Raw genomic sequence first — 12003 nt, forward strand, 5'->3', positions numbered from 1 at the left:
CCAACTTTCCTCCAAGTGCGGTGACAGTTGCGGAGTGGACAGGCTGCATGGCATCTGTCATAATCCTAAACAAAGAAATACATCCAGTCAAAATTACAGAAGTCTGTTCCGAGCACCTAGTTACAGTTGAAGTCACACACAAGGGGGATACCTGGATCATCACGTCGCTGTACGCCCAATTCTGTCATTGCGTCAAACCATACGCACACATCACCAGAGATGTTGTGCAATACGCTGGCAACAAAAAACTTCTCATCTGTGCAGACAAATGCCAGATCAACCCTGTGGCATTCAGACAGAACTGACAACAGAGGTAGAATAATAAACATCATCATCCAAGAAAACAGACTACACGTACTCAACAAGGAAGGACATCACCCGACTCTCATCGGACACAATGGTCATTCATCAAACATAGACATCACCCTTGTTATTAATGCCACCATCAGCCACGTACGAGACTGGACCGTGCATGACCAGATCACTGCTAGCGACCACATTATCATCACACTAACCTTAAGTGGTACACCAAATGTCAACACAGAAACACTACCAAAAAGACTGTTATTTGACAGAACAGACTGGGACAGGGTCAGACAAAAAATACATGAGCACATACCGCAAGACATCATCAGCAGTGTTGATTACAGAGCACACATGCTGACAGATATCACACACACACACACACACACACACACACACACACACACACACACACACAGAGAGAGAGAGAGAGAGAGAGAGAGAGAGAGAGAGAGAGAGAGAGAACACCTGCATACCCACACAAAGAATGACAACACACCAAAATATTCCCTGGACTACACGAGTAACACGACTCAAACAAGACTCAAAAAGTAAACGTAAGCTTTACCATCGAGCAATTTCAGATAAAGACAATTACGACTACACGACTACCGGCTTGCCAAGGACAAATATAAACTTGAGCTGAATAAGACCAGGAAAGACCATTGGAACAGCCATGTAGCAGCACAAACACAACTAATCATTTGGGGAACCATACAAAATCGTGGCAGAGAAAATTAAGAGCCCACTGGTTCTGGGAACGCTGCGACAGGAGGATGGTGAGATGACTAAGGGCTGGAGACGCACAGCGGCGTTCCTGCTGAGCAAACTCCTGCCCGACGACATCGCAGACATAGACACCACAACATGCAGCACTGAGACGCAAAGTAGACGCAGTATACACCACACCAACTGTCACCTGTCCATTTGCGTAGGAAGAAGTGGCGACAGTGATCTCAGAACTCAAAAACAAAAAGGCACCTGGACTGGATGGTATCCACTCTGAGGTACTGAAACAAATTGCACCGCAGATCACCCCGTTTCTCACAACGTTGTTAAACAATGAATTAAAGCTGGGCCGTGTGCCTGCAGTGTGGAAGACCTTGAAGGCGGTTATCATCAAAAAGCCTCCAGACAAAGACCCATCAGACCCCAAGTCATACAGACCAATTTGCCTTATCAATACACTCGGTAAAGTACAAGAAAAACTACTCTGCAAAAGACTAAAAGCCCACCGAACACTGCGGAGACTGACACCACACCAATATGGCTTCAGGGAAGGGAAATCTATAGACGAAACAATTAACAGAGCACTCCAAATAGTACACTACACACCCTCCAAATACACACTTCCAATTATGATAGACATCTCAGGTGCCTTCGACAACCTCTGGTGGCCGGCCTTGTTCAAGAGACACCTGCAGGTACTAGAGTCTCTTTACAATAGTTTCATGCACTATTGTAGAGACAGAACTGTCGTTTGGCAATGGACAACCAGAAAGTGATTAAACGAATCACAAAAGGCTGTCCACAAGGGCCGATTTGCGGCCCCATCTTCTGGGACGTAGTTATAGAACCGCTCCTACAGTTACTAGAGGAGCACATCTTGACAGATGGAGTTGTCACTTATGCTGGTGATCTACTCGTTGTAGTTTCAGCAAACAACCGTGCCCAGCTAGAAGAAAGAGCCAATGGAACACTTAGGACAATAACCCAATGGTGCACAGATAATAAATTAAAGATAGCAGGAAACGAAACAACTTATACATTGCTAAAGGGTATCCTGTGCAGGAACCCAATAGTCAAAATCGGGGACACAAACATAAAAAGACTAGCAGTCACATGCTATCTAGGAGTATACACTGACAAGCAATTGAACTTCCACGAACACATGCGAATATGCAGAAAAGATACTACACAAACTGGCTAGGCTAAATTAGGAACAATTCAGACTATCCCTGTCAGTGACACGAACATACCATTGCGCTCTCTTCGAGTCAGTACTATGCTTTGCTGCCAGTACGTGGGCCCACAGGTTAAATCTCTCAACCAACAGAACCATTGTATGTCGAGGTCAAAGAAGTGTTCTACTTCGACTAACAGGGGCATTCAACACAACATCAAGTGACGCACTGTGTCGTCATGGGAATTTTCCCCATAGATATCACCATCAGGTACCGCACAGCAATGTACTGGCTTAGGATGGGGAGAATAGACCAGCTTTGGCAGATCATTGGTGTACCGATTGAGAAAACACACCAACTCAAAGCATGGCAAGTGGATACCTGGCAGAGCGAGTGGGCCAACAGCGATAAGGGCCGCCGTGTATACAACTTCTTCCCTGACATTCGGGAAAGACTAAAACTAAAACATATTGATCCCAGTTGCGGTATGGTACATTTCATCACAGGACATGGCCTTATCCCACACAACGGTACTGCGTGAGTCTGCAGTAGACTAAGAGATGCAGATGCGGAGAATATGGTTCCCCTGAACATACTGTCTTCTTCTGTGGACAACGCACGAACATAAGACACACAGTACACATAAATGGCCTGAACACACAGAACAAACTACATGCCATAATACGCAACCCGGATAGGTGGACTGAATTCGACAAACTAACGGATGAAATCTCGAAGCTCCAACAAATAGAACACTTGCGCAACAGACCCTACCGAAGGCAAGTCGGTCCAAACCGACATCACGATGCCCAGGGGGACACAGATATGACTAGCACCATGAGTGATGGAGAAGAAACAGATACAGACCAGGGCACCAACACAGATATTGAAGCGTCCAGCGCGGATGACCCATAGTGTCAACCAAGTCAAATTCAAAGAACACAGTGGAACAACCGACAAGAGGTTCACAGGTCACACACAATCCTAAAAACAGATTGCACCTTTTATGTAAATAGTTAACAGCATCTCCATGTCTAATAAGAGCTTAAAGCTGAGTACCTTTTCAGGAGACCTACGCCTTCCATTAAGAGGCAGTGCACAGTCTGGATGGAAGGATCTTAATTGTGGTCCCTCTACTTTGAGCCCAACCCGATGGATACCTATGGTAGATTGGGGAAAACCACCATTTAGGTCGTTTTGTCGGCGGGGCCGGGAGGTGCTTGCACCTGATGTACTCTACTAGGAGCCTTGTAGGCTCAACACAAACCGTTAGCGTCATTACCTTATTACTTTCACCACAAGTACTCTTTCATTAGCTACTTTGAGCCAAGCACAAAATCAGGTACCTCTCTATTGTATATCATAAATAGTTTAGCAGGCTGGACATGGAGGTCTTAGCCTTAGTTTCTAGCTTTAGCGTACTCTAATCTCTTCTAGGTAAGTTAGTTTTTAGATGGTAGATGTTAAAGGCACGGTGAGCTACAGCCAGCGTCTTGAGGGTCATTCCAAGACCCGGGCCGCCGCCCACAACCAGGTGACAGGCAACATTATACCTATCCCTTCTCTATTCAGTTCTCTTCCTTCCTTCCTTCCTTCTTTCTAAATATTTAATTTCGTTTTGTTTATTAATATCTTACTTGATTTGTATTAGTTACAAGTTTTTCTAATGCTGCACGCAAAAAAAATATCGAATGGATGTAAACGAACAGAGCCCGCCTCCACGTGGCGGTACAGCCAGGCCCAGGGACGGGTAAGCGCTACCCCCCCCCCTCCCGTAAAACTACCCCCCCTCCCGTAAAACTACCCCCCCCCTCCCGTAAGCGCTACGCCCCCCTCCCGTAAGCGCTACGCCCCCCTCCCGTAAGCGCTACGCCCCCCTCCCGTAAGCGCTACGCCCCCCCTCCCGTAAGCGCTACGCCCCCCCCTCCCGTAAGCGCTACGCCCCCCCTCCCGTAAGCGCTACGCCCCCCCTCCCGTAAGCGCTACGCCCCCCCCCTCCCGTAAGCGCTACGCCCCCCCCCTCCCGTAAGCGCTACGCCCTCCCCCCTCCCGTAAGCGCTACGCCCTCCCCCCTCCCGTAAGCGCTACGCCCCCCCCCTCCCGTAAGCGCTACGCCCCCCCCCCCCTCCCGTAAGCGCTACGCCCCCCCCCCTCCCGTAAGCGCTACGCCCCCCCCCTCCCGTAAGCGCTACGCCCCCCCCCTCCCGTAAGCGCTACGCCCCCCCCCTCCCGTAAGCGCTACGCCCCCCCTCCCGTAAGCGCTACGCCCCCCCCTCCCGTAAGCGCTACGCCCCCCCTCCCGTAAGCGCTACGCCCCCCCTCCCGTAAGCGCTACGCCCCCCCCTCCCGTAAGCGCTACGCCCCCCCTCCCGTAAGCGCTACGCCCCCCTCCCGTAAGCGCTACGCCCCCCCCCCTCCCGTAACCGCTACGCCCCCCACCCCCCTCCCGTAAGCGCTACGCCCCCCACCCCCCTCCCGTAAGCGCTACGCCCCCCACCCCCCTCCCGTAAGCGCTACGCCCCCCACCCCCCTCCCGTAAGCGCTACGCCCCCCACCCCCCTCCCGTAAGCGCTACGCCCCCCACCCCCCTCCCGTAAGCGCTACGCCCCCCACCCCCCTCCCGTAAGCGCTACGCCCCCCACCCCCCTCCCGTAAGCGCTACGCCCCCCCACCCCCCTCCCGTAAGCTCTACGACCCCCCACCCCCCTCCCGTAAGCGCTATGCGCCCCACCCCCCTCCCGTAAGCGCTACGCCCCCCCATTTACCCCACGGCTCTCTGCTGCCATTTTATCTCGATTCTTGACAAGTACTGAGGTCACAAAGTGTTTCACACCGATGGCTCGATGGCTGATGCTGATGTCAGCTTCACATATGTCCATGAGGACATATTGAACAGCATTCCTTGCTCGATGGCTGCAGTGTATTCACTGCAGAGCTGGTGGCCATATCTCATGCCCTTCAGTAGATCCGTTCACGCCACGAGGAATCGTTTCTTCTGTGTACTGACTTCTTGAGCAGCCTACAAGCTATCGACCAATGCTACCATTGCCATCCTTTTGTAGTGTCCATCTATGTTCTGGACCGGTCCCATCGTTCAGTGGTGTTTTTGTGCACCTCGTGACACGACGGCATTCCAGGTAACAAACTTGCCGACAGGCTACATGGAAACCAATCCTGGAGATAGGCATCTCTGAATGTGACCTGCGTTCTGACCTATGCTGTATGGTTTCTTGGCTTTGCAAGAGAGAATGGCATAACAGTACACACAACAAACTGTGTGTCATGAATAAGGTTATGAATGTGTGGAAATCTTTCGTGTGGGCCTCTCTCAGGGAATCAGTTGTCCTGTGCTGACTCCACATTGGCCACACTTGGGCAGCCCACAGTTACCTCTTGTGCCATGAAGATCTGCCTCAGTGTCAGTGCGGCACCTGGTTGACAGTGGCCCATATTCTGGTGCACTGTCCGACTTTGATTGCCTAGCGACGAAATATTTGGTTACCAGACTCGTTGCCACTCATCTGACAATGCCTCATTGGTTGATTCAGTTTTATCTTTGAAGGTGGGTTTTATCTTTTGATCTAAGTTTTAGTGCATGTCCTTTGTCCCTCTGTGTCCTCCGTCCTAGTGCTTTTAGGGTGGAGGTTTTAACGTGTTGCAGAGTGGCTGGCTTCTTCTTTTTATTCTTGTGGTTGGCCAGCCACTGTAATCTGCTTTTTTGTTTACTGTCTTCTGTTTCTGGTGTCTCTGTTGTTTTCTTGTTCTCCTTTGTTCCTTTTATTGTTTTATGCCTTTCCTTAGTGCCTACCCCCCACTTTTTCTCGCTTTTGATAGTGGTGCTTCTGTCGAAGATCAAAGCAGCCTATGGAATCATCACAGTCTGGCCGTACATTCCGAACCTGATGCGCTGCTACCAGTGTCATCATTCCAAACACACTAGAAATTCTTGTCAACACCCAGCCAAATGTGTAACTTGTGGTAGGGATGCGCACGAGAGGGATTGTCCACTTTCTTCTCCCCATTGTACCAGCTGCAGTGGCGACCATCCCGCCTTCTCTCGGGATTGTCCCATGTATCTTCACGAGTGGGCTGTCAGTGAGATCTGCATAAAGGAAAACGTGCCTTACCCAGTTGCTTGCAAGTTACTGGCTAGTCATAAACCCTGCATTCTCCCTTCTGGCACCTATACTTCCGTTCTTGTTACCCCTTGCCCCATGGAGGACATGGCCATGCAGACATGTGACCTCCAGTTCAGCTCTGAGGTTGAAGGTAGCATTATCATCCCCCCCCCCATCCAGCTGCGCAAGCCATCAAACTCTCGCCTCTCTGTGAAACGTACTCTGTCCCTCCAGCCAAACATCACCTGCATCTTCCTCTAACCGAAAAGGCTCGAAGTCCACCAAAGGTAAATGATTCTCTTAGATTATGTAACCACATGTTACCGTAGACTGGCCAATCTCCACGTCGCTGGTGCACACCACAAACTGTTTTTCAGCTTCGGACTCCACAGACCAATCACATGCGCAAGCCGATGTTTCTGTGGACTCCATGGAGCAGGATCCTTCTGTTTCTGTGACCTGTAATAGCAGCTCTTCACCGGCTGTAACTCTGCAGCCGCCGAGCTGACATCGCTACATCTCTTCCTCATCGTGAATCCCCTCCAGTGGAATGTTCGTGGTCTTCGATCCCACAAAGAGGATTTATGGTTGCTTTCAGCATCACGCAGTGCCCCCTTGTACTTCACCTTCAGGAAACGAATTGCGCCCTTACGACTACTTTAAGCCTTCACATTTCTTATCGGTACGTTTTGGCCTTCCCCCTGAGGTCAGCATTTCATCTCATGGGGGTGTCTTGCTCCTCATATAGGATGATATTCATAGTCAACCCATATGACTACCCATCTTCAAGCTGTTGCAGTTTACATTTTCCTTCTCTACCGGACATTTTCCCTCTTACCATTTACGTCCCTGCATCATTCTATGTCACCAGGGCAGACTTCCTTCAGCGTATTTGGCTGACTTTAATGCACATCATCCCCTTTGGGGTTCTCCCACGGCCTGTCTGAGAGATGCCCTCTTTGCTGACCACCTTAACCTCTTCCTGCCATAACAGGGCACGACCATATGGCAGCTTACACCGACTGGCATCTTTACTCCTCCCTGGTGACCTCTGAAGAACAAGATTTCCCCAGTTGTGATGACCAGGTGGAATATCTCACAGATATTACCCTTACTGATGGAACATATAATTCATGCGCAGCTGGTATGGTGACTTAAGTCTCAAAACTTACTGACAAATGCACAGTGTGGCATTCTGCAGTTGACCATCTTGTTACTTTGCCATCCATGTTGTGAATAGTTCTCTGCAGAAATCCCAGACTGGCCATGTTTTTCAATTTGGAGAAGGTCTAAGACACTTGCTGGGGAATTGATATCCTCTGTACTCTTTACATGTGGAGCTTCTGTGGCTAGCTGCCCTGTTTCCTTTCGGGATTTTTAAAAGACCGAGTTTTCAAGGTGTGTGTGGGTTCTGCCTTGTTGTGGACACCTTTATCCAGGAAAGTGGAGAGTCTCAGGGTTATATTCTGAGTGTTATCGTCTTTGCTACCGCCATTAACCCTGCAATGGCCTGTCTCCCATTGGGCATCTCCGGTTCCCTTTTTGTGGACGTTTTTGCCGTTTATTGCAGTCCTCCACAGACCAATCTCACTGAGCAGTGTCTTCAGTGGTGTCTTGATTGTCTTTACTCATGGAGCATTGACTTCGCTTTTCCATTGACAAAACTGTCTGTATGAATTTCTGGCGATGCAAGTAGTTTCTCCCACCATATTTACATCTTGTGCCTGCTCGAGTGGAAACTATCTTGGTCCTCCCATGTGTCTTACCTGGCAGCCTGCTGTTCCTCAGTGTCCTACGTGTCCTCAATGGTACTTCCTGGGGTGCTGATCAAACCATCTTCCTCTGTTCGTGCCGGTCCCTTGCCCATTCAAAACTTGACTGTGTGCATTGTTTAAGCATCTGCACACCCATCCCTCTTACAACACCTCAACAATATCCACCATCATGGCATCCGTCTGGCTATGGGCACCTTTTACACTAGCCCGATTGAGAGTCTGTATGCTGAAGCTGCTGTACTACTACTGCCCTACCGCTGTGACTTTCTCCTCAGCAGGTATGCATGCCGTTTATCTGCCGTGCATGGCCACCCATTCTATGCCGCTTTCTTAGATGCTTCCTTTGATCACCAGACTCGGGCACGTCCCTCTTCTCTGTTACCTCCTGGGGTCTGCTTTCGACACTTGCTACAGTGGCTTAACTTCATACTGCCTACAACTTTCCTAGTGGGTGTGAACCTTTCACCACCTTGGTTCTGTGAAGTGGCTCGTGTTAACCTTGGCCTTCATTCGCTTCCTAAGGACACTATTCTGTTGCCTTCAGTTTCACGACCTTCACATGGAACTTAGTTGTACCTTTGTATACACAGATGGGTCTCTGACTGACCATGAGGTCAGATGTGCTTTCGTCATTGGCACTTGCGTCTTTTAATATCGGCTTCCGGCATACTGCTCAGTATTTACAGCAGCGTTCTTCAACTTGTATCAGGCCATGGAGGATGGAGTACAGCCGGTGACAACCTTTTCAATTGTCCTCTGCTCAGATTCACTCAGTGCCCTCCAAAGTCTATGTGCACTGTACACTGCCCATCCCTTAGTGCAGTGGGTCCAGGAAAACTGTCAATTGCTCACTCTTGGTGGAACCAGTGGTGCAATGTTCGGGAATAAGCTCTGGCTTATTAAGCCTTTCCCAGTGACTTGGATGACCACCTCTTGGCCCTCCCTCGAGGATGATGACGTTCTAACTAGGCTGTGTATTGCGCACTGGATTTTAACCATAATCATTTGACAACTGGTGCTACCCCACCACTTTGTACACATTGTGCCCAAGTTTTAACTGTCTGCCACTTCCTAATGGAATGCTGTTTTTTTTTTTTTTTTTTTTTTTTTTTTTTTTTTTTTTTTTTTTTTTCCCACTGTTTACATTCCCACTTGGGTTTGCCATATGAGTTATCAGCCGTTTTAGTAAATGACACGTGTGCTGTCGATCGATTTTTATTTTTTATCCACCAAAGCAATATGGCAAAGGCCTTTTAATTTTGGACCTCGATTTATGCATTGTGTCTTTTGTAGCCCTTTTTCCTTGTGCCTGTTTTTAACTGTGTTCTATTACGTCAGTTGGGACTGATGTAAAGTTGGTTTTTTAACTACTCTCTGTCTTCGTGCTCTATAGTTTTGACTCGGGTGCATATGATCCCAGTTGTTTTTTGAACCCTAAAGCAAAACAAAACCAAAATTCTGTGGCTTGTGTATAATGTGTAGTCGTTTTCAATTAAATCACACCCCCCCCCTCATTGTTTTGTGGTTCTGATATGGGTGTGTATGACCCTAGTTGTTTTTGCGCCATAAAATAAAATGTGCAAGGTGATACCGCTGTATTAAAGATGCACTTGATATGTGAATAGTTTACCTGTTTCAGTATTTTCAGGTTAGTTAGTACTAACATATTGGCCACTGGCCTTGGCAATATAGGCATTACATTAAATCACCAGTGACAACTGTGGGAGATAACATTTAAGATTAATAAGCATCTGTAAAAATATTTTGTGCTCTTTTCTTTGACAAGCGTACTTAAACTTGCATTTTTTTTTTCTTCAGGGGTAGAAGAAAAAGCTGTATGCAAAGGATTTGAATGTGACGCTGGCAAATGTATAGAGTTAGAACAGCTTTGTGATGGCAACAGAGACTGTGAAGATGGCAGTGACGAAGGCGGCAAATGTGGTGTGTAACATCTGTAACTGAAATAATAAATGTAGTCTTGTCTTCCATGGTTTTGATTGATGGTAAATCTGAAATAACTTTATTTCAAAAAGTTGGTGCCACATCTAACTTCGGTGTCAGCTATATTTCATTCACGTTGGAAAAACCGAATGTAATAATATTATCTATGGAGAGGCAGTTACAGTATTTGCCTAAATATTTTCCCCCTTTGTTAGTCTCAATAGATTAATTGTAGCTCATGCAGGTTGTATAATAACTGTCATACACACAACTAAAAGTACACAATACTAGAAACAGTCTCAATAAACTTAAGGCCTTTAAATAGTCTGAGAGGTAATGCTGACCTTGTGGTTATCAGCCACCACTGACGTTATTCTGTTATCCCAGTTAGGAAAAGGTAATATTAAGTTATTTTGGTACAAATGCAGGTGTTATGAAAGAACAAAGGTTCCATGACTGTACTCATAGTTAAAGATGGTATCCAAAGTGTTAGGTTTGTATACATTTGCAGAGTTGTACTGGTCACGGTTTCAAATCCTTTTTATTGAGAAGTATGTGCTTAAATTCAACTGTGTTAACTAGAATGGATAAACTACACCTTTAAGGTATCTGCAAATGCAGAAGTCCGTAAGAGAACAACTCAAGCTATCCTGAAAGATGCCACAAAAACTGAAGGTAATTCTGCACATAGATTATTTGACAACATGTACAGCCCAATAAATTACATTCAGTGAGAAATAACTGATGTGGATACTTATGCACAGCATGTGGGTTGGACCATAAATAACTCTAAACACAAGAATTGTGGCAATTGCATACAATAGAATGAACCCTGCTTCATCTGTAAATAAAATTATGTGAGACGTAGGGTTGCCTTCTGCTTGTTTTATCCACTGGCAGGTTGTTAGTCCGACTGCTGCCTCACTAAGAAGACAAATGTGGATATGTTACAGGTGCATTGCATTGAGGTGCTTTGTTTTCCAAACACTGTGGTTCCTTCCAGGAATTGGTGTGGCATGTATCCTTGTTGAGATACCAAGACGGTTAGGCTGTTTCCAGCACCAAGCTTCTTTGTATGTGTGCAGCCTCCTGTGCATAACCAGCAGCACTACCATACATGAAATGCATTTCTGTAATGTTCAACGTTACCACAAGCACAGTCGCAGTAAACAGTTGACATGAGCGGCACTCTGTGTAATATACTGCCATTTTGATTCCGTTTAAAAGCCTCAAAAATGTAAACAGATCACACTGGAACTGGCATGTGCTGTTGACACAGAAGCATGTCGGCAGTGGCTGGTATCCCCAGTCAGCTATCCTGCAAATGATGATTTTGTGGCCCTGCATTTACTGTGAATTCATGCTTGTAGTATAATTTACTTGGAACTGTATACATCTAAGCACTCTTCATGTGTACTAAGCTAAATGATCATAAGTTATATGTCATTTATTGCTTGATGCTGAAATTTTGGATGTTTTGTGCTATTTGTGTGTACTGTTGATGTTCGACTAATTGATTAGAAGCATGTACAGTTGATTCTTTAGTCTCTCCATTATCTACTGAAACTACTTTTGTAACATTTTAGTTTTGCAAGGTTTTTCAGTGCAGATTTCCATACACTCCTGGCATGTAGTTGTTTCTGAATTGGTAGTACTAGTCACTTGCAAATGTGTTTGGCTGATAAAGCATTCCTTGTTTATTTTCTTAATGTTTGTTTTAACAGTGACAGTGGCAGTCTTCTGAAAAGACACCTTCTGTTCGCACACATTTTGATAGCAGAACATTCTGTAGCATTGTATGGAAATTGTAGGAAAAATCAGTGCATTAGCTTTGGAGGCATTCTCTGATAACCAAGTGGAGGTATGCACCAAAGATACAGGTGATATGGATTCCTGTTGGTCTGTCACAAATTTTAATCTTTAATGAAAGATTTATTACACTGCAGTCAACATATCTGAAGC

General features: G+C 46.7%; 1 protein-coding gene across 4 annotated transcripts in view; it reads left to right on the forward strand.

Annotated features, from left to right (window-relative positions):
- LOC126266851 (vitellogenin receptor-like) overlaps window positions 1–12003 on the forward strand; it is a 294813-nt gene that overhangs the window by 244843 nt on the left and 37967 nt on the right. For all 4 annotated transcript variants that reach the window (XM_049971452.1, XM_049971456.1, XM_049971455.1 and 1 more), the window contains one exon: window positions 9919–10041. In XM_049971452.1, the coding sequence (XP_049827409.1) occupies window positions 9919–10041 (123 nt within the window). The remainder of the gene's footprint in view (window positions 1–9918; window positions 10042–12003) is intronic.

The sequence above is a fragment of the Schistocerca gregaria genome, chromosome 4 (assembly GCF_023897955.1).
Source record: "Schistocerca gregaria isolate iqSchGreg1 chromosome 4, iqSchGreg1.2, whole genome shotgun sequence".
Lineage (NCBI taxonomy): Eukaryota > Metazoa > Arthropoda > Insecta > Orthoptera > Acrididae > Schistocerca > Schistocerca gregaria.